Source organism: Sturnira hondurensis, unplaced genomic scaffold (genome assembly GCF_014824575.4).
Source record: "Sturnira hondurensis isolate 20B ecotype Veracruz unplaced genomic scaffold, ASM1482457v3 Scaffold0002638, whole genome shotgun sequence".
Lineage (NCBI taxonomy): Eukaryota > Metazoa > Chordata > Mammalia > Chiroptera > Phyllostomidae > Sturnira > Sturnira hondurensis.
This window is the reverse complement of record NW_028075269.1, coordinates 4402701-4426746: the sequence shown is the minus strand read 5'-3', so window position 1 is coordinate 4426746 and position 24046 is coordinate 4402701. Positions and strand designations below refer to the sequence as shown.

General features: G+C 36.2%; 1 protein-coding gene across 3 annotated transcripts in view; it reads right to left on the bottom strand.

Annotated features, from left to right (window-relative positions):
- LUZP2 (leucine zipper protein 2) overlaps positions 1-24046 on the bottom strand; it is a 382927-nt gene that overhangs the window by 173669 nt on the left and 185212 nt on the right. For 2 of the 3 annotated variants that reach the window (XM_037040406.1, XM_037040407.1), the window contains exons 2-4: positions 13430-13547; positions 9856-9926; positions 3951-4032 (exon numbers count right to left, since the gene is read on the bottom strand). In XM_037040406.1, the coding sequence (XP_036896301.1) occupies positions 3951-4032; positions 9856-9926; positions 13430-13547 (271 nt within the window). The remainder of the gene's footprint in view (positions 1-3950; positions 4033-9855; positions 9927-13429; positions 13548-24046) is intronic. The other variant, XM_037040408.1, reaches the window with a different exon arrangement.

The following is a 24046-nucleotide window of genomic DNA, read 5'->3' as shown; positions in this document are numbered from 1 at the left end:
ATTTCTATAATATGCTGTTCTAGTGAGTATGAAAGACAGGTAGAGAGAAGAAAAATTTTAGGGATATTTTCAGCTCTTACTCATAAAGAAAAAGTTCTCCCAGGTATTATTTAAAAAATAAACTTTTTGTTTTTCAGAATTGAATATGTAATGTATTCAGAAAGTTTTCCAGAGAAGTGACTCCAAAGTGAATCTGTTTAACATTTTGTTTTGGTTTTTGTTTTCTGAATACATTTTGTAAGCTATCAACATGTAAAATATTTGTAGAGCATTGCCAATGATGTTTGCTTTCTTGTTTATTTATCATCAGTTGTTGTTGTGTGTGTTATGAAGACAGACTGCTGTCAAAAACCTCACTTTTAACAGCAGATTTATGAAACTCTCTGTTTTTCTTTTCTATCCTGAGTGGAATACATAAGCAGCAATTATGTTGCAGAAAATATGGTGATAGCTGGTATACATGTTACTGTAATAGCATATATGAGGGTCCCATTCGTGAGGCCAATAAGTCTATGGAAGTCTGGAAGGGATCTCAAGACATGAGTTCTCTGCTCCGTGAAGTGTTTCAGAAACTCATAGAGTTGTCCAATATTATGTGAAAGTGGACATTTGTCTGTATAAGAGAGGAAGACCAGTCTATTTCCAAGTTCCGATCTTTAATTCCCTGGGGTATAAATAAAACTCTAGAGTGTTTTTCTCATGGGTGATGTAAATTTTTTATCAGCCTCTGTCCCAGAATATCACAAGTAGATAATTCTCTTCTGGGGAATACAACCACATAAGAGGCTCCCACTGGAGAAAGAAACCTCCTAACTTTAAAGCTATCTGAAATTTACTCTCTTCTGTTCTTCCTTTTCCATTTCCTTGTCTCCTTTTATAAATTCTGCCAAAGAGCAAAGACCAAGATAGTAACTTCTCATTTACACATTAGGCCACCTCCAGTAGAACTTCCCTTGAAGTCGTTTGGAAATTTTGTCCCTCCAGTGAACTGTCACAATAATAATCCATAGACTCTCTGACTTTGTCACCAAATGGTGGCAAGGGTATAAGCATTTTTTAACTTTAAGAGAGGAGTGAGGTATTCCTCTGGCATTACTTCCCATTACCTAGTTATACTGAGATTTTCATTTCTAATTGAAGGTTTATATTTCACCTGACAACTTTTATTTTTCTATGTTTATTTAATAAAAGATACAATGAATAAAAGGGAATTCTGTCCTGAAATATATTCTGATTCTCTCCGCCCCCCCCATTTCTGTCTCTGTCTCTATCTTTCCACGTACACACACTCACACATAAATGCACTCATATATGTACACATATATCTTTATATACCTACATAAAGGTACATTGGGGCCTGAGCCCCAAAGTAGAGAACAGTCTTGTAAAATTTTGATATACTTTTGAACTAGCTTATGATTGATTATACACTCGGTTCAACCTTTTGCATGCATCAGATCATATAGTAATCAAATAAACTTATATAAGTAGCACTGACACAGTTTTTACAATAAAAGAGCCTGAGAGATAAAATTAATTTCTTATATTTACTCAGCTAAGAAGTGGTGCAGATGAAATAAAAAGAAGAATATTATATATTTAATGCTTACGATCTTCTACATGCCTGATATAATTTTAGGAAAATCATATATGTTATTTTCATTTGAATCATCCCCAAAATTCTGAAAATAAAGGAACTTGGAAAAGTTAAAGAGATTTTTCAAATTCACACAGTAAGTAGATGGCCCCCTAGGAATTTAATACCAGAATAATCTTATTCTGGAGCACATGCTAAGTTATGAATCCCCATAGGCAGTTTTGGGTAGAGTAGAGCATTTCGGGGTAGGAGAGGGTAGCCTCTCCCACAAGATTCAATGCTGAGCCGTAAGAAAGGCACTGAGAGTGTGCTCAGATGAGGGCAAGGTGACTGGGCCAGTCCTGCCTCCTTTCTCTGGCCAGCAATGCATCCGTTGTCCATGACATTTCTCACATTCTAACTTTGGCTGTGCTCTTTCAAGAGTCATAACCTTCCTCTTTTTAGAGGTTAGGAACAGTTTGCATAACATATTGGAATAATCATGGGTCCATGCCATGGCACTGTGTGAATACAAGCAAGAAAGTTGCCTTTTCTGAGTTACTTATTTTTAGTAAAAGATAATAAACCTGTAGTTGTATTATTAGAATCTAAGATAATTGTATGTGTGAGCAATTCTATTTCCCTCTAACTGCCAGATTAGTAACCAGGCTATAAATAAGTCTAGATTAAATGTGATAGACTAGGACAGAATGGGATTGAGATGAGGACCCCCTTGTAGGGTGGGTCAGGGGATGAGGGCAGAGATCAATATTCTGATACTGAAAGTTTTCCTGCTCTTTATGTAACCTCTGATAGCTGGAGAGCCAGGCATTAGGATACGTTGCAAGTGAGCAGTGAGCTGCCATGGAAAAGCAAAGAACCAAAATGCTTAACCTTACAAGTGGACAGAACAGATAACAGTGGATCCATTAATAAGATACAAGCCTGTACCTGGCAAATTCAACAGTCATTATTAGATCAACTGCCTTCAGGAAGCAGGTGTCCCAGATGAGAGACAAGGATGAGTTTCCGAAGCAAAACTCCACACCTTAATCCAAATTATTCATGGAAGTCTTGCAAATGAAAGGCAGCCTGACAGTTCCTAGAGGACTGGGATCCCAGGTCACTGACTTGGATGCAGACTGTATTAATCATGTTTGTAACTTCTATACATTTGTTGCTTTAGCATCTACCCTACACATATATGAAAACAAGCCTGTATGAACAACCCAATAATGTTAGAGTCATCCTCCCTTAACCTCCTTCTTCCTCATTGCTGCTCCCTCCTCAGCCCCCAAAAATATCTACCTTCTGATGGTAGGCTTTTCAAATACAGACTAAGCAGTACAGAACCTACAAGCTCGACCAACCCCTTGTAATCGGTTCTCACACTTCATTCTACATGCACTCACCCTAATCAGTCCAGGGCCAGGTTACCAGATACCCTGGGGTCATCTATGTGCCCCAGAGCCCAAGGAAATCACTTAAACTAGTCATTCCTAAGACCGCTTACCTCGCCTCACCCATTCCTTCTGACAGAAACCACAGTGAAAACTCTTGTCCACAGTCCCCCTACCTCCCTCTACCTTGTGACCCAGGCAACGTTTCCCTGTGGTCGCTGTCACTGGGAGAAATTATCTATCTTTTTAATGGCAGTCATTTCCTGTTGGTCTTACAATACCTCAATACACTGTCAATACACTGTATTTTTAAACAGGTTTAGATTCTGGAGTCAAGATAAAAGGTCGATTGTCCAGAAATGGTGATTAAGGTGTCTGGAGATAAGGCAGGAGTCTGAGTTTTGGCGCTGCTATCAGGAGCACCATCGCTTCTGCTTATGGCGGACACTAGTCATAAGAACTAAAACATCAGTGTCAAGAGGACATTATTGGAAAATAAAAATCTGGAGGGGATTTTGATTCTTAAACTTTGGGTTGTATCAGAATCACCTGTGGAGATGACTAAGTAGGCACATGGTATGTCCTCATTTGATAGATTCCTATTCAGTAGATGTTGCATGTGGTGTAGGAAGCTGTACAGCTTCACTTAGTCCAAAGTTAGTTACCCTCCATAATTCAAGAGCCGATGCACTGATGTGGGGACTGACACCTGCACTCTTGCCCCACCCTGGCCCTCAGTTTCTCATCCATAAGCGAGGGCTGGAAATTAGAAGTCCGCTAAGAGTCAAATACAACACAAATGTTTATTGGAATGAACGCTGACCAAGTATTGTTATGTCCTTTGTGACTATATTCTCTTTATTGTAGATTCTCTTTTATTTTTTAGACGGATATTTGTTCCATAGAGATTTTTGAAAAAAATTTAACAATTTCCCAGTGCCAAATCAAAGGACACAAAAAATAAACACACTCACAGTGGCCTGTTGTTTCTCTGCCTTCTCAGATGTCTCTTTCAGTTGATTTTGCAGGGCCTCCTGGAGAGACTTCATTTGTTCTCTAGTTCAGTAGGAAATAGAGCACAAGAGAGACATAATATAATTCCGTTATTTCCTGTGTACATTATGAAAGGAGGTTTTGCTGGCTGTGTACATTTGGGAAACAGATAACAAGAACTGAATAGAGACATCCTTAAGCACTCAGGGTGTGATCCAGGATTCTAGCAATAAAGGGTTTTTTCTCCCATGCAAGTATCAAAAGCAAGCTATATTTCAAGGAAATTGCCTTGCTATTGTGTCTTATAAGAATCCCACTGTGTGAATTACCTGTGAGCTGCACAATGTGTTGAATTAAATCAATAGAATAATTAGTGTTGAAAAGCTAATTTTCGTGACAGCGTGCCAAGGTGTGAACATGTTAGTTGGGGAAAAGGTTACAATAGACTGCAAATAGGGTAAAATTACTATTCCTGTCTGATGCTCCTAATTGATTAATTCTAAAGCATTGTGCTTTAGACATCCATTATAAAGCCTGAGACTTTTTGTAAGAACATAGGGATAAAAAGACACTTCTAACTTGAGGGTTGTCTCCTGTATTGGGGATAATAAAATAAAAACTTGTCTGCATATATAAAAACATTGTTTCTCAAACTCACAAATATATATTGACCCTCTCATTTGTTAAAGATATAAATATTTCCATAAATACGCATTCTTCTGAAGGGTTTAGGCTTTAACAATTTATGACAAATTGTGTTATCCTTTTTAACTTTATTTTTCAATTATATTTACATTGAATATTATTTTATATTAGTTTCAGGTATACAGAACAGTGTTGGAAGAGGAGAAAGGACTAAGAAGTATAAATCGGCTCTGGCTGGTATAGCTCAGTGGATTGAGTGCTGGCCTATGAACCAAAGGATCACAGTTCGATTCCCAGTCAGGGCGCATGCATGGGTTGCAGGCCAGTTCCCAGCAGGAGATGCATGAGAGGCAACCATACATTGATATTTCACTCCCTCTCTCCTTCCCTTCCCCTCTAACAATAAATAAAATATTTTAAAAAATAAAAAAATGGCAAAAGTGGTACATTTAAAAAAAGAAGTATAAATCAGCCCTAGTTGGTGTGGCTCAGTGGATTGAGTGCCAGCCTGTGAACCAAAGGGTCATTGGTTTGACTCCCAGGGCACATGCCTGGGTTGTGGTCCAGGTCCCCAGTAGGGGGCACATGAGAGGCAACCACTCACTGATGTTTCTCTCCTTCTCTTTTTCCCTCCCTTCCCCTCTAAAAATAAATAAATAAAATATTTTTAAAAATATAAATCAGTAATTAGAAAATAGTCACAGGTATTTAAAGTGCAACAAAGGGAATATAGTCAATAATATTTTAATAACTATGTACATTGCCAGGTAGGTACTGAGAATATTGGTGAAAATACTTTGTAAAGTAGATGATTGTCATATTATCTTTCTGTGCCTTAGTTTTATCACCTAAGCTATTGTTTCAAAAAGTTCAGGTAAGGGTTGATATGCCCGTTAGTGAGTGTGTGTGTGTTAATTTTGGCTCGAGGAATAAACTCTTCCAAACAGAAACCTTTCTAGTCTCACCAGCAACAAAATCCATTAAAAATGTCCAGTCTAGTTCCCAAAGACTGCATCTGGAACCTTGGTGGGTAACCACAGTCCAGACCATACGGGCTAGGAGGGTGCCCTCTCGGAGTAACTTTGTAAATCTACAAAATGGGTGCAATAATAGAACTACCTCATAAGTTGGTAAATTCGTAGTGGGATTTAAATGACATAGTACAAGCCAAATGCTTAGTACAAAACCTGGAAAATAATCATCACTTAAAAAATTTTAGATCATTGTCATAGCCAGTGGCACTGCTCTGGGTCCCTAAATTCATTCTGTGACCACCACATCCTGCACTACCACAGACAGCACTCTCATCCAATGTGCTTACACTGTACAGAATCATTATATTCACGAGAGAGAGAGAAACAGAAGAAGTATTTACATATTATCCCTAACACTCAAATCTTCAACAAGCACTGAATTAAAATATAAACCATTATACTCCCAAGTGATTAAAAATTATAACAAAATGTTATGATTGTCATTTTGATATTAATTATAAATTTTATTTTTTATTTTTAAATACTATATCTATAGTTTAGTTAAATTATAAAATATATTTTTTAAAAAATGAAAATATGCATATCTTTAAAAATTCCCACATACTGAGATCAATAGTCAATGTATGGAGAAAGACAAAAATAGCGACAAAAGCTATAAGCAGCAACTGGAGAAGGTAGAGAAGTCTGCACATTTTCATAGCAAGGAAAGCTATCAGACAATGCCAAAGTGGGTATTTTGAATCTTCTGAATCTCTCTGTCTCCTCCTCTGCCTTCTAGGATTATTTCTGCACATTCTCACTGTTCTGAGGCTGTGCATGGCCCCATATTTCTGTCCCTCAGGGTTGCTCATTTATACACCTCTGAAAGATGATTCCTGACTTATTCACGTAACTGAACAGTTACAAGAAATTTTAAAGGATAGCCATTTCATACATCTGCCATCCCAAATTATAAACAAACACCTCCCCCCCAATTACTCCACAAGAAGGCATGTTTAGAGTGGTTACAGCTTGTATTATACAAACATCCCAGATGGAGAATTCACGACTACCCCAGGCGTTCTTTCCATCTTCAGAGAATGCTGTACTGGAAAATCCTTGAGCACACAGAGCCCACCACTGCCTGCTAGGAATCCCCACCCACCAACCACTAGAGACAGTAAAGGCTTTTATATTAACTTCTTTCTCAACAGTCTTCCAGAATCTTTAGGGAACTGCCCCCTCGAATCTCTGTTATGTGTTTATGCACACTCACTTATCACATCGTATAGCTTAAGATCTCTTCATCAACCTGGGGACTCTTCTACCAATATTACCCAGGCTGTCTGATCATTTCTTAAAAGGTAACACTCGAGAGTTGAGGCAAACTCTTTCTCCCTCCCCACCCTCTTTTCCTCATACGCACATATAAAAACACGCACATATAAACACACACTCCATTCTCTATCTCTCTTGCCAGAAAGGTACTCTCTGCTCTCTCCATATGATCATATATGGCCACCATACCCCCTCTGAGCTTAGTCTAGTTTCAGCTACACAGAGATACTGATTGGTTGCCTCTTGGTTGTAACGCCAAAAGGGAAAGTTCTAATAGATTCAGTTTTATGTTGATGGTCACCTCTGAGCCAATTAACTGTGACCAGTGATGTCAGTCACATAAAAAAAATAAATAAATAACCTCTAAGGACTACTTTCCAAGAAAAGGGTCAGGTGGCAAGGTGACCGGAGGGCCAGGACAATTGGCAGTGGGGTGTATAGCTAGATGAATCTACAACACATTATACTTTTTCTGACTCTGATATTATTTCTACATTTGCAATCAATGAATATATTTCATATTCTAAGATCATATTTTTCTTTTACTCTGTATTAATATTTCTTATTTGGGATGAGAGACATAACCATCTTCACATTTAGATAACTATGATTGCTACTCATTTCTAAGTAAATAACATAAATTAATATGTAAAAGTCATATTCTTTTGAAAAGCTACTTATTGTAAGAATTTATTAAATTTTCCATTCTGATTTCATGTACATTATACAAGTTATTCATTTTGAAAATGGCTTTTTTTTTTAAATTTTGGGAAAACAACTGTGAAAGTGAAAGAACAAAATATCTGTTCCATATAAGTCTTTCATTGAAAGATTCGGTCCATCATCTGGTAGTTTCTAAAATGTACGAAATGTATAGATGTTGATTAAGAATTTCTTAATAAACCTCACCACATTTTTTCCTGGTGTGCCCGCCTACTTCGTGTGTCATATAGAAACGTCCAAAGCTAATTTATGACAATATTAGCAAACTAAAGGAATGTCTTCTCTCTTATCACCATCATGCATCAGCCTGCCTCCTCTCTGCCTCCCCTGCAATGGGGAGGGACACACGCTATTACTCTCTCACTGTTGCAACCCCCCTGTCCTCTTCTCTCAGCCATTCTGTCTCCACCTGGCCTATGTCTCTTTCCTCTTTCCCTGCACAATGCAGAATAATCCCCCTAAATGCTTATTAGATTTATATCATTCTCCTATGGAGCTACCTAAAATGGGTTCCTTCCGATCTTTGAGTTTTTGTTCTTGTCTCGGTAACCAGCTTTATTTTCTGATTTTCTCCGACCGACTCTGTCCCTTAGTCACTGCAATCCTCTTCATGGTGCTGCGTCTGCATGGGGCAAAAGGCACCTCCTTTTGTTTTTGTTTTCATCCTCCCCCACTGTGGAATGCTGAACAAAAAGTAATCATTTTCAGTGACTCTCGGGCTATTTTGACTAGTTATTTCTACTTCAAGTGCTGTCTATAATTCTTCAACACTAACTCAAGGAGCCTCAGATAGTTGTATAATATTAAGCATTAGTATGTTAGGAGGGTAGTTAAATTCAAACCAATAAAATAATTTTAAATGATATACTTTTAGAAACATGTTCACATCAATATTTACAAACTCCTTTTAATATTGAATTTGAAAACAATTAATGTTCAATCAATAATTATTTTAATAATAAAAACAGTCAATGTAGGATGATAGCCTTGAGTTTAACGTATCATCAGCTCCATCCAAATANTTCTTCAACACTAACTCAAGGAGCCTCAGATAGTTGTATAATATTAAGCATTAGTATGTTAGGAGGGTAGTTAAATTCAAACCAATAAAATAATTTTAAATGATATACTTTTAGAAACATGTTCACGTCAATATTTACAAGCTCCTTTTAATATTGAATTTGAAAACAATTAATGTTCAATCAATAATTATTTTAATAATAAAAACAGTCAATGTAGGACAATAGCCTTGAGTTTAACGTATCATCAGCTCCATCCAAGTATAGGCAGATGAGAGAGAGGTTTCTGAGTCAAGAGGCAAGGAGAATGGAGAAAACCTACAAAGGGGAGAAGGTCTGACTACAAAGTGTATAGTGTGTGTGAGCTTTTCACTGCTTTTTGCTTTGTGATCAGGGAACTCAAGTGAAAGGGTATGGCTATTGTGTAAGAACACAACAGAGCAAATTCCAATTAACACAGCTCTCAGCAATCCAGTTAAGCACTTCAAGCAGCAATTTCCTATCTGTTAAATAAGTATAATACCTGCTTCAGAAGGTAATTGTAAGAGAGAAACAAGAAAAGGTACATAAAGCAGCTAGCAAAGCACCAAGGAAATGTATAATAAATGCTGGCTTGTTTCTACCTTAAAATGCCTTTTTCTTTCAGAGCAATTTCATATCATATAGTTGTAATACTGCATAGAAATGGATCTCATTATATACTTCCTTCAAAAATAAACAAGCTAACACTGATTACACTGTATTAATTCCATTTATATTGTTAATAAGATTACCCAATTTTTTACCAACCCCATCATTATCACCATGATATTATTAAACAGGTTTGGTATTATCAAAAATTGGCCCCCTGAGGTTGGTGTTATTGGATCTATTGACGGGCAGACTTATCAGGGTCCATCTCGGGTAATGCAGGAAAGTACTACAGACCTTTAAACACTAGAATTGTGACCCGCAAGGAGCATTAGTATCACCATCACAATGAAATTTGTTAGAAATGCAAAATCTCAATCCCCACCCTAGTTTTGCTGTATAAAAATCTGCATTTAAACAAGGTTCTCATGCACTCAAATGTAAGAAGTTAAATATATTAACACATTTAGAATGAACTGACTTTTATGAGGTTTCTCAATAGAGTTAAACACTATGGAAAAAAGATCTGAGAAAATGAAAAGAAAGCACAGTATTACCTTTGTTTCTGACCTATTTCCAGAAGCTTCTGAACATCCGTTTTGGCAGATTTCTCTTCATTCTTCAAAGACTAAGAAGAAAAAAGGGGAAAGGAAGTCTTATTCAAGTGATAAATTGAGGTTCACTTTACTTTTTGTCTGTATGGTAAAAGGCATGACAGCACTTATGCCAGGGGACAAGAATGTGCAAATGAGGCCATGACATTGGCCTTCCTGGTTCTCAGGATGCACACAGGAATTCAGGACTCCAAGTGGTGCAAGTGGGTGAAGGGAATGAACTGAGTCTGAATCTTCAGAGGTTCCATGGGGATGTGTAGGTCTTAATAAGTGAATATAAAAAACATCTTCTGCTCCATATTTGAAGCTTTACTGTGTCCTTTCTGGACATATTAAACCAGCTCTGGTATAGTTTCCAGAAATATAAGGGGCCATAAAAGGCCTCCCTAAATGAGTTAAGTAGTAATACAATTCAAGATCAAAGCAGCCAAAAAGCATTCATTCGTTTGCAATTGCCTAGTTATCATTTATGAGCAATGTGTGAGAATACAAAGAACGAGGGCCATGTAAAATTAACTGGTCTGAGCAGACAGGGTAGTAAGAATAAAAAATACCACCCCAGTCATTAGAGTTTATTTACTCTTGCAAATTCAGCATTCACAGATCATGAATTAAACCAGAAAAGCCCACTGAGCTTTCTTATTACAGATTCTGCCCCAGTAAGCCTTCCCTAAGAACTTTCTTATTTCTAGTCAGTAAATTATTTAATAAGGTAACCTATTTTTCTTGATATTATAAATTGAAACTGACAGGCAATAATATTGTTTGTAGAAAGAGAAGCTGTGAAAGGTAGAAAATTGACAATAGCAAGAATGGCAAACACTTTGTTTACTTAAAATTTATTTAACAAGTCATATCTTGAATTATTCAAAGATAGGTACAAAGGCATGGCATCTGCCTTCACAAATTTTCTAATAGAATGCTAAAAACAGACAATCCTCATGGCGTAAGATAAACATTCTGATGGGCAGGTGGTAGGCTGAATTTCACATGAGGAAATTCTTCCCTAAAAGGCCAAATTTTATCTGCAAGCAACCAATAAAAGAAGCTCTGCTTCTTTGGCAGGAGTAGCTTCACATAAAATACCAAGAAAATGTGACAGGGAAGTACATTGTGGGGAAAAGTCACCAATCCTGAGATTTAAAGTTCAAAGTACATCACGATCTGCTCATGGATGAGCAGGTCATAAAAAGATGGTTTTTGACTTCCTTACTCGAAAAACAAGGATGAGAGTTTTGAAAAGCCTACTTTAATTGGTTAAGGGAAACTCAAAAGGGATAATAGATGTGTAAAAGCACTTGGTGAAAAGCGCAATAAAAATGTGCTTATTAATTTATTGACTATCTGCTATACTCTGGACATTTTGAAAGCAACTAAGATTTAAAAGGCAGGGTACGTCTTTAAGAAATTTAAGACTCAATAAAAACAAAACACAAGATGCAGAAATGGAAGTAGATACACAAATGTGTGTCAGCAAAGCTAATCTAACTAGAAGATCTGGAGTGCACTTGACTGTTATTTCCCCAGCAATATCCAAAGAAATAGATTATACTTCTTGGAAAATATCTGTAGCTCATTAAAGGACAATGAAGGTTGATGGACTTACTATTCAAACAAAATAATGTTTCTAAATTGACCTATATTACCACCCCATTTTGATGTTATGACTACAGAGATAAACAAGGCTTTCAAAGCTGCTGTCTCCATGAAATCCCATTGGGGGGAAATATGTACAGTGGCTTGTAGAGTTACTATGATTTTGAAACCTGGAATCACCATTTATTAGATGTATGACTTTGGACATTTCTTATGGCCTACATGAGTCTTGTTTCCTGATTTTACAAAGGGCCTAATACCATCTTAATTTTGTAGAGAGTTTGTTAAGAAAGGTAAATAAGATAAAAAATAAAAACCGCCTTGCACAATAATTGGCACAAACTAAACAAAAGATGTCTTAAAAATTGCAACTATATTTTAGGGACAGGATTGTTACCTTTCAAAAATGCAACTCCATGATATCATACATTTTTATCAACCAATTTTCTAAATTGTAATTAGATGTCTTAATTTAGGCTACTGCTATGTAGAGACTGAGTGTCTTGGGAATAATTGTGAACAGTGACCACCCATACACATTTTACCATATGCTTGAAATATTCTCCAAGTGCCAGGTGTTGCATTCTTTGAGGAGGTGCAGGTGCCTTGACTACTTTTTGTAGCTTCATATAACTAGTGAATTGCTATCTGATGATAAGGTGGAGCGCATCAGATTCCTGTGAAAAGCAATTACTCCCCTTTCATCCTCATCAGTGCTTCCTTACTGCTCTGCGAATACCTCTGTCACAGCACTGTTTATTATTCCTGCAGTTATCCGGATACCTGATTCTCTGTCCTACTGGACAGGGGGTATTGTTACCTCTTATTTTCATGTTCTCAGACTATAATAGCTTCTGGAACAGGGGCTCTGGCGTTGAGTTCAATACCAGCTCTGCCGCCTAGCTATCTACGTTTTGACGCCTCATTAACCGCTCTGTTTTTTCACCTACAAAATGAAACTACCAGTAAATAGCAGAGTTGCCAGGTGAAAATTAACTCAAAACTGTAGAAAGAGTGCCTAACATAAGACCTTGCCATGTTCCATAAGCTATAGCATTTACTGACACCGTCGTCATCATCATCACCACTCTCATCAAGGGACTAAAAAGCTATGGACAGTGGTGACCCTACGTGGTTTGGAAACATGGTCATTGTAATAACTAATAGACAGACTCTGGAGCCGAATTGCTTGGATTTCATCTCTGGCTTCCATTGCGACATTCACAAATAAATAATCTTCTCAAAACATGATTCCACATGTATAATAAGAAAATTCACCTAAACAGTATCTAGCTCATAAATATATTATGAAAATTAAATTTCATAAAATGGTCACAGCTTTTAGTACACGTTATATATTCAATAAATATGTTTAAGCTAAATTTAAAATATCATGTAGTTTAGAACATTTTTCTTTTTGTATATAGATCTTGTTTTTTAAATTGAGATCTCACCGAGTAGGTTAATACGTTTTATAATGACACTCTTCCTTTCAAGACCTTTGCCCACTTTTGTAATAAAGTTTATTAAAGAATCTTCAGAGCTAATCTTTATGAAATTTAAAATTATTTTCTAAAGAACATGTCTATATTTATTCAACTCTTGATAATTACTTCTCACCATTTCATAATATAAAAAGCACAGAAGTCAAAATGATCTTAGCAGCAGTGAGAAATTGATAGCTTTGTCAAGCACACAATTTCATCATTCCTGTATTTGCAAACCACAGATTCCAAGACTGAACTTCAATGGACATTTCCCTTCAAAGTTGATATAATAATAAATACTCACTTTTATGGTCAAGCCCAGAAACATATTCAGAACTCATAAAAAAAAATGCAGATGTTCATGCATTAATCTACTGAAAGAAACCGAGAGACTCCTCATCCTTTGCTGCTGGGAAAACTAGTTTTCATCTCACCTGAAGGTTGACTTTAATGCCATCAAGTTCTCTCGACGTCTTTGTCAGCTGACGCAGGATGGTGCTTCGCTCCTTAAAGACTTCTTTCAGTTGCTTTTGTAGCTCTTCATAGTCCTGTCTAACACAGAAAGTAGGGTGTGAGACCCCTCAATGCTTCCACAGTAGTCATCATCACCAGCCTTTGAAATTAAAGCAGAATCTAGAGTGATTGAAACCTTAATTACTAGACTGTTTTGTTCCTATTCTTTCATCAAAAAGGGGAAATTGAAAAATCAAACAGGTTTACAACAAAGATTTTATTTTGCATGGAAGACTATCCAGGCTATAGAAAGTTTCCAGAAGAATACTGTACATTTTCTACATGTATAACATATTTTCTCAGGCTCCTCTCAGGAAAGAAAACATTTCCATGACATCAATATACTTTTTTCACATATTCTTAAAGTTTTACAGCAAGAGCTATGGTTTGTGCTGATGTATCTCGAAGACAGAGACAAGTTGTGACAATGGGTGGGGCGGCAAACTCAGCAGTAGAGTTGGAACAAAGTGTAGGGGCCTTGATTCATTGCTGGTTTGTAGGGAAGGAAACCCGTTGAAAAGGCATCCTTTCTGAACATGCCTAAGAGTCTCGATTGCTATAAATGAGCTACTGGGAAAAAACCCAAAATATCTATGAAAATCAGTCAATAAATATAGTGAAACTTGAATAGACTTGTTAACAATTACCATTGAATATATCTATCTCAGTATCATACATATATATGTACATAATTTCCCATGTTTCTCTTGTGATCTTCACAAGAAGACAAGACAGATGAAAAGAAAAAGAAGTGAGTTCTGAGAGATTATGTTACTATCCTAAAATTCTATTTAAGGAATGAAGGGGAGAGGAGTAAGGAGACAGATAATTGCCAGTGCAATGTGGAATTGTAACTGATTGTGGAAGGTTAAAATGATTAATTGGAGCACATAGGAGAGTTGGTAATCCAGGGAAAACCTCCTGGATAAAGTAATGTAAAATACATGAGGTGGTCCTTGAAAGATAAGTAGAAATTAGCTACATTAAGTGGGAAATACTAATGAAAATGAGCTTACTGAATTAAAAAATAAAGTGCATAAGTGTCCGATGGTTTGGAGTCCTAATTAGGCAGTGGGGAAGTTTGTCTTTGAAATGAGGATGTGAAAAGCATAAACAAAATTATGCAAGACTCTTAAGCAATGGTTAGGAGTTTGTGCATTGTTTTGAAAACAAAGGGGAGTAATTGAAAGGTTTTGCAGGGAGTGACATTGCCTGATCTACTTCTGTTCGGGCAATATTTTCCTGTTCAAACCTGAGGAGTGAACTGGAGGAGGGGAAAAACCTAGAGAATGGAAGTTACCCTAGCAATAACGCAGGGGAAAAATTGAGGTTGCCTAAACTAGGTTAGAAGTAGTGGAGACAGGGAAGTGTAGATTGATTTCAGCAAAACATGCAAAATTAAATCAATAATATATAAGTAAAAATATTTTGTCTGTGTGTGGGGGGAGGGCTGTATTCATTAATGATGCTTGTTTCTGGCTTAAGCAACCCTTGGACACAACCCTTCGCTGAGAGAGATCATAGGATTAACAGTTCTTCAAAGAAAGTTGCATTAACAATTTTAAATTTAGCCCTGGCTGGTGTAGCTCAGTGGATTGAGCACGGGCCTGCAAACCAGAGGATCTCGGTTCGATTCCCAGTCAGGGCACATGCCTGGGTTGCAGGCCAGTTCCCGGCAGGGGACACACGATACATTGTGGGTCCTCGGCAGAGGCAACCATACATTGATATTTCTCTCCCTCTCTCCTTCCCTTCCCCTCTAAAGATAAATAAATTAAATATTAAAAAAACAATTTTAAATTTAAACCTTGGAGGAAATCAGGCTCAAACTCTCTCACCTTCAGTTTCTTCATCAGTGTATAGGCAATATGAGCACTGACCTCTTTCAGATCATTATGTGTTAAATGAAGCAACTTACGTAAAGCTTTGAAACCATAGTAGGTAATTAATTTTAAAAATATAATATAAAATTTCTATTTCTGATAAATCTGGTAAATGTGCAGCCTTATAAAGGATCTGGGTCTATTAATGGCCTAAGTGATGAGACATGTGTCACCTACAATAGGTTTCTATTACAACTCTTTGCTTTTGTTCAAATTGTTAAATGTAGGTCTTGAGCACTCTTCATATTCTTCCTATTCAAAGGAAATTGGAATGCCCTGCTGTTAAGGACTTTATATTTCTCCCTGGCCTGGATATTTTCACTAACGAGCAGTAATCAGCCAGTAATCAGATCGTTATTAATGTCCCAGGTTTCCTTTCATCTCACTAGCACAGTCAAATAACGAATGATCAGGCTCATTTTCACCTAATTCTAACCATACAACTTTACTTCATGCCCCAATTAGAGTGTCCTGAAAGTGACAATAAACACATATCCAAAATTACCTTAAGTGACCGTAATAAATCATGTTAGATAACACACATTGACAATGTATTGCATGAAAGATGGTGTTACATATTCCTGTATCTAATCTTTAGAACAACTCCATGAGATAAGCACTAGTATTAACCCACTTTTACAGCTGAAGATATGGAGTCGTAGGGATAGTAGCTCCCAAGAATGAATTTCTATTTTGGAAGTGATATATCAGTCAGCCCTCAGAGTCCAATATTGTAGCTATTATGCTGCAAGAACGTACTTACTGGTTAGGAGTTTATTGCAATTAAACGTCTACTGTACCCATCACAGAACTGATTGGGTATCACTTCTTCTTTCACTATATGTATATATATTCTGTGAAGAATTTATCATTTATTTGTCTCCATTTAATACAATTATGAATAGCATTGACTTCTTTATTATTTATAACCACCTTTTAATTTCATGATCATATTTGGCCTTCAAATGACTTCATGAGGAAAAGTGAACCAATTTAAATCCCTATATTTTCTGGTAAATGTGCTGAAAACCATTAATAGGATATGATTTGCCAGGAAAATACAATCAGAAGTGTTGATAGCACTACTCTAGGTTCAATCATTCAAGGTCCTTATAAAAGGGGACAACTTTGATCACCAATGAAACATTGGTTAACATTTATCAGATTATCTTCCATTTACAGATGAGTGCATGTTTATAACATAATTCATTTTATATTTTCCTATAACATAAAACAAAAAATATGATCCTTTACATTTTTGTTGTACAACTGCCTTGTACTTCTGGGAGCTCTTTCTAGATCCATACATATTAGAATCCATTTAATATGTTTTACCACAGCACTAAGGGTGTTTTCAATTTTTCTTTCTCTCGTAAAAAGCACTAAAGTCCACATGTGTGGGCCCACATATTTTTCCCCGAAATTTTGTGACTTATTTTCCTAAAAGTGGAAATATTTCACTCCAAATTTGACATGTTAATATGCATAGGTGCTCGTAAATTGCCTTCTGTAAGCTACTCTAGTCTATACTCCTATTACAAGTATATTTTTATGTTCTTCTCAACACATTCACCTGAGCTGGGAGTTGTTTCCCTTCTTTGTTTAATGTTTGTAAATGGCACAAATAGAAAATGATACCTTCTTCCTGATACAATTTGCAGTCATCGCATTAGAAAGATTGATTATATTTGCATAACTTGATCACTACCTGTATTTCTTCCTTCATGAATTATCTATGCCCTTTCCCCATTTATATATCAGGTTAGTTGCTGTATTACTTTCCTGGGGTTTCTATAACAGAGTAATCACAGAATGAGTGACTCAAACAACATAAATATTTTGTCTCACAATTCTAGAGGCTAGAAATCCAAAATCAAGTTGCTGGTAGTAGAGCTGGTTCATTAAGAGGCCCTCGGAAGAATGATCCAATCTGGGCCTCTCTCCTTGGCTTATAATTGTCTGTCTTCTCCCTATGTCTCTTCCACAGTGTCTTCTATGCATGACTGTGCCTAATTTTCCTTTGTTATAGAAGCACTGGTCTTACTGGTTTAGAACCCACTCTAACGACCTTATTTTAACTTGATGAGTTCTGTAAACACCCACCTCTAAACGATGTTACATCTCAGATACCTAGGGTTAGGATTACAACATAAAAATTTTGAGGAGGATACAATTCAACCCATAAGAGTTATTTAATGGATTGATGTATAGAAACTCCTGTCAAGTATGATTTTTAGTTCATTGTCATTATAAAGAAAATATTTCCCAAACATGTTATTAAAATATTAAAATATTTTAATTATTTGTTATTAAATAACAAATAATTTAATTATAATTTATTTGTTATTAAAATATTTCCCAAACATGTTATTTAAATTTACCAGACCCCAATTTTCTTTCAAATACATACATAGATAAATCTTTTCCTTTATGGTATTTGGATTGCTCTTGCACAGGTAGATCGTCCCCACTCCAATATTTTTCTTTAGGAGTTTCTGTATGTTTGTGAAAATATATTCATTGTTAGTTGCTGCTAAGCTACCAACATAATTTTGGAATATATTATTTTCTATATTTAGTAAAAGGTAGAAATATGATTTAGATAATGACAACCAGTTGTTCTAGCAACACTATGACAACTGTTCTCCCACTTGTTTTGGAATGACATGTTTTTGATGTGCTAGATTAATTTGACTGTATGTTTTGAATCTTATATTCTCTGATGAATTTGTTTCAGTGCCATGTCATGGTTTAATTATTAAAACTGCATACCACATTCTAATATTTCCTAGACTTGCCCCCTATTGTTTTTATTTTTAGTTTTATCGATAGATTCTCTGTATTTGTTTCTCCTCAGTAAATTTTAGAATCAGCTTGTCAATGTCATAAAAGCTCCTACAGGGAATTTAACTGAAACTGATATATATGTATGTATATATGTATATATATGTATATACACACATACACACATATGGATGATGATATATACATACATATACATAGACAACAATAGGACATCTTCTAATCCCAAACATGGAGTGTCTCAGCTATCATTCAATTTCTCTCATAGGATTTAGGAAATCTCTGCTGTTACTTCACAGAGTTCTTACTCGTTTCTTGTCAGATGTATTTTTGTTGTTGTGGATGGATTTTTTTTCCATTCAACTGTCTACATCAATATCACAGGGTTTTCTGAAATTTATTTTTTTCTTAAAAAATTTTTTATTATTATTTTTAAAGATTTTATTTATTTACCTTTAGAGGGGATGGGAAGGAGAGAGGGAGTAAGATATCAATGTATGGTTGCTTCTCATGTGTCCCCTCCTGGGAACTGGCCTGCAACCCAGGCATGTGCCCTGACTGGGAATCGAACCTCAATCGTCTGGTTTGCAGGCTTGCGCTCAATCCACTGATCTGCACCAGCCAGGGCTCACAGGGTTTTCTTAAAGCTATTTACTAAGTTGATCTTGCTTCCAGATATCATATTAAACAAACTTATCAGTTGCTGTAGTTACTCAGTTGATTTGCTTTACTTTTTAAAGTGGTGCATTGAAGTTTTTCTTTGAATATTTGTTTTCTTTGAATAATACCAACCATCTTTTTTTTAATAGTTAGAACTTCTCCTTCTTTTTTTTTCTTTGCTAATTGCTCTGGCTAAGACCACCAAAACAATGTTGAGTAGGAAAAATGAGGGCGCAACTTCTGTCCTGCCTGTGGTTTTAAGATAAACAAATTATTGGTATGTTTCATCACTGAGTAAAACATTTATAAATGTTTGCTATAATTTTAAGGTGGCATCATTTTCCTTCAGGCCACTATTTTAATAAAAATTTTATTGATAGATTGAGTGCCGGCTTGCAAACCAGCTGATCGAGGCTCGATTCCCAGTCAGGGCACATGCCTGTGTTGCAGGCCAGTTCCCAGCAGGGGATGCATGAGAGGCAACCACACATTGATGTTTCTCTCCCACTCTTTCTCCTTCCCTTCCCCTCTCTCTAAAAAATATAAATAAATAAAGTAATAAAAATTTTATTGAGTTACAACACTCATTCAAAAAAATGTACAATCCCAAGGGCACCGTTTGTAAACTGTCACAAAGTAAATATACAAAACTTGTACAAATAGAAAAGGCATCTTAGAAGCTTTTCTTTGACCTCGCCCATTTATTACCTTCACTTTCCTCCCCAAATGTAACCAATCTTCTGACAAATACTGCTTTATAATCATTTGCCTCTGTTTGAAAGAGATCAGTGATTACGTCTTCTTTTGTATTGGATTTGTCTTATACAACATGACATTTGTGAAACTATTTCACACTGTGTAGAGATATAACTTGTTAAATATGATCACTGCTTAATATAGAAGTGAATAATTCTATGTCAGTGCATCTAGTGTTGATATCCATGATTATTTTATATGTGTGCATCTATACTGGAATAGATGTCTATTTCCTTCAAGGGGTTTGTGTGTCCTGTGAAATATTATATACAATTTTGTCTTTTCATAAATGTGTGAAAATTTTTCCAGGGACATTGTTGAAAAGAGTATCAAAAATGCTGATAACTCATAAAAGTATAAGAATCACTGCTTGTGAGCAAAATTCAGGCAAAGTTACCTGTAAAGTTTCCTGACTATCCATAAAGATACTATCCCTCTGTCAATTAGTCATACAAATATATACATATATATATATGTATATATATGTGTGTGTGTATTTAAATATACATATATACACACACATGACTAATATGTATGTATTGTTTTCTTTCATTTCAGCTTTGGAAAATATTGTTCTCTCTTTGGGAGAACATCAGATGAATTCCACGTCTTTTATTTAAAATTACGTTGCCATTGAGAAGGAAGGAGTTGTTTCTTTAAAAAAGTCACATCTGGGGTGGCGAAAGGATGAAGAAAATAAAAAGCATGTCAAATATATGGTGATGGAAGGAGAACAGACTTCAGGAGAATATACCCTATTGTACGGTGAGCATACAACAGAGTATACAGATGTTGTTTTACAAAGTTTTACACCTGAAATTTACATAATATTATTAACTAGTGTGGTCTCAATAAATATTATTTTTAAAATGCATAGGGAAAAATCACATTTATCTTGATATAATGCCTCTTAGCTCACACTTCCTCCAAGGCATATGCACCTAAATGGCAGGTACAATTATTACTGTGAGACAAAGTTTTGCTCTGATATTGCTACTTTAAAAACTACTCCAGAACCCTAATGGCTCAAAATGACAAATGCTATTTTTCAAATTCAGGTTAAAGAGTCATTGGGGTGTTTCTGCTTCAGAGTATAAATCGAATTCACATTTGTTCTACATATTTTTTTTTAATAAGCCTGAAGTTACCTCAAATAGTTATTTGAGGGAATTTCTTCACATTGGCATTAGCGGGAGAAAAAGAGGAAAAGCAATAGGAAATAAGCAACATTGAAAGTTTTTGATGTGTCGTGTCCTGAATGGTGTGGGGATTTCTATTCTGCCTGCATTTGCAACACAACAAATGGTACAAGTATCACCTACGAATCAATAACAAGCAATAGGCAAATCAATGGAAAAAGTCAAGAGATGTAAGTAGGCGTTATAAAAGATAATGTGTAAATAGTATCTTTTCTACAGTGCTCACTTTATGGTCACCAGTGAAATGCAAATTACCTCTAAAATGAGACACTATTACATGACTACTAGGGTGAATAATTTTTTTAAAAATACAATACAAATTTTTTTTTAAGATTTTATTCATTTATTTTTAGAGAGGAAGGGAAGGAGAGAAGGAGAGAAGTCATCATTGTTCACACGTGCACATTCTAGTCCACTCTCCTTGGTTGCCAGGTTACATCAGTGTTGAGCAAACCGTTCTCATCATATTAACAATGGCTGGGCTTTCTCCAAACAGACCTGATAGTCCCTGCCTTCATGGAGTCCTTAGTCTAAAAATGGCAAGTACAAATACATAGTTGCAATAAAATGTGATAAATTTATGCTAAAGACATGATTAAGTTCAGTGATATTGACAGAGTGGGTTTATTTTAATGAATAATCCAAGTAATAGAAATTCTTTTTGATTAAAGAAATTCAAGCCAGAAAAAAAATAATGGCTTGCCTACTTTATATAATAGTAGAAAGTTTCAGCTCTGGCTGGTGTAGCTCAGTGAATTGAGCGCAGGCCTGGGAAACACGTGATCACAGTTTGATCCCCAGTCAGGGCACATGCCTGGGTTGCAGGCCAGTTCCCTGCAGGGGACTCACAAGAGGCAACCATACATTGATATTTCTCTCCTTCTCTTCCCCTTTAAAGATAAATAAATAAAACCTTAAAAAAAAAGAAAGTTTCAGAAGGGCATTCTACAGTATTGGGACAGAATACGAGACTGTTAATCACAGAGAAAAATAGTTTTGCCAATAAATTATGAATGTGTTTTTATTACCATTATGTATAAATACAGAAATACATTTCACTAGGGAGGACTCCATGGGTTTGCATTCTGTTTCATACATGAAATAAATCAGTGTTTATTTGTTTCAGTGTTTCTGACTGATAGGAATTATATTGATCCTTCAAGCCTCTTAGTTTGAGACATTTCCGATCCTGCTGTTCTGAAAATTGCGTGTTATCAGATACACTAAGGCTGGGGGGGTGGGGGGCGTTGTGCAGTGGGGCAGGGAGCAGATCTCTAAGGCCTGCATGATATTTTTGATTCTACCATGGGAAATCTCCGAAGGCACTTTAACATAATAAAATCACCTTTTATTTACACTAATCCTTTCCTTCCGGACTTTACAGTGGTTCAGATATCTCACTCCCTTGATTTCCATTCTCTCTCTGGAAGACACAGGCAGAGAGGCCTATTGAAATGTTATATGAGTCTGATCTCAGCAAATGATAATCATAATTAACTTGGGGGCAACAGAAAATCCTCTCAACAAAAGGAGTATTTCTTTTACTTTCCCAGGTGGGAACCTATAACAAAAGGATTGGGTTCTGGTTCATGTTCATGTAAACATTTCATGTCCTAAGGAGATGATGAACCAGTGACTGAGAAAGGCAGACACTAGGCAGCTGTTGAATCCGCAAGCTCTTCTCCATATTACTCACTGCTGGCCAACAGAGAGAATCACTAACTTCTGCCCTGAATTTTTATTCTTCCAATTGCTCCTGAGGCCCACATATATCAACATGGCTATGGTTGCACAAAGAATGAAGGTGCAATGGAAGGCTTTGTGCATTCCTATTTATTAGTAATCAGCTGTACCAAATATGTAGGATATAGTGGGTACACATCAGCACAGGAAACTTCTATCTTGAAAGAGTTGTTGAATGATTACTGGAACATTTGAAATACAGTTCTTCAATCATAACTTGAGATAAAGTGTAAGTTTGTACTAAGTATAAATGGGTGTGTCATAACTAAAAAATGTAGATCTAATTGCAAAAAAATAATTTTTGCCTCTCTCTTTGGCTTTACCTTCCTGGTAGTTTGCCTCATGTACTCTATATTCTAGTCACAGTGTATTTTGTTCCATTTGCTGAATACTCTGTACTCATAACTGTGTTCTTTGTGTATGTATTCTCTTCTGGAATGATGTTTAGACCCACTCTAACCAGATAAACTCTTCTTTTGTCCTTTAAGAATGCAATAGATGGAATCGGTTGCCTGACCATTAGCTATTTCCTTCTCTCTTTTCTTGCGGGCAGGACCTGACCACTCTCTCTCTCTCTGAATATGTGCAAGCGCGGTGCAGACAATTTATCAACCTACGTTGCAACAGGACAGCCCTGTCATGTGATAGATCTGGACAATGACAGATAGGGTCTCCTGGTCTTTAGGAAATTATTTTTCTATAACAAATTGATATAAAGTATGTTTTGCAACCTTAACAAAGTTTTGCTTCCTACTTCTAAAGATGTGAAAATAGTTTTGGAAATGTCACACCCCATTGTCAATGGTAGATGAGAAGCTAGTTTGCTACAGATGCTTAATTTTGAAGTATAAAAACAGCGTTGGTACTTAATGGCATATTTGGGCAGCAGTGCCAGCTTCTAGAAGCTCCAACATGCAGGCTCTTGGTTACGTGATGCTATTAACTGTATTTTATTTTAGGGCTCTGTCAAGCTTCCAGGGAATTTCATCTGAATTCAATCCAATTATTACAAAGAACATTTTCTAGAGCAGGGCCATTCATCAACTGTCCTGAGTTCCAGAAGTATCAGCATTGTCTGGGGATTTAATACAAATGCATGTTATTGAAACCCGTTTGGAGTTCCTGAATCAGAAACTCACGGGAAGGGGTCAAACTCGGATATTTGTTTTAACAAGCTGAATGGGTTTGTTTTAAAAAGGTGATTCTTACAGGTCTTTAAGGAGGAACATTACAGGCTTTCAAAAATTAGTACCACTTTTTAACAACAGCTTTAAGTGAACCTTGAGGATTGTCTCATTATGTTAATTGCCTGAGTGTTTCTGAGTGCCTGGCTTGTAACCAGATTCGTATTAGGATAATAAAGGTTTCCAAAGCTGCAATGCACAAAGGTGGATTATAAGACTGAGTATTTTAGTGAAGATAAAGTTCACTTGACTATTTCTCATAACTGTTCCCTCACCTCTATCTTGTCATCATTTTCTACCTGCTTTGTGGC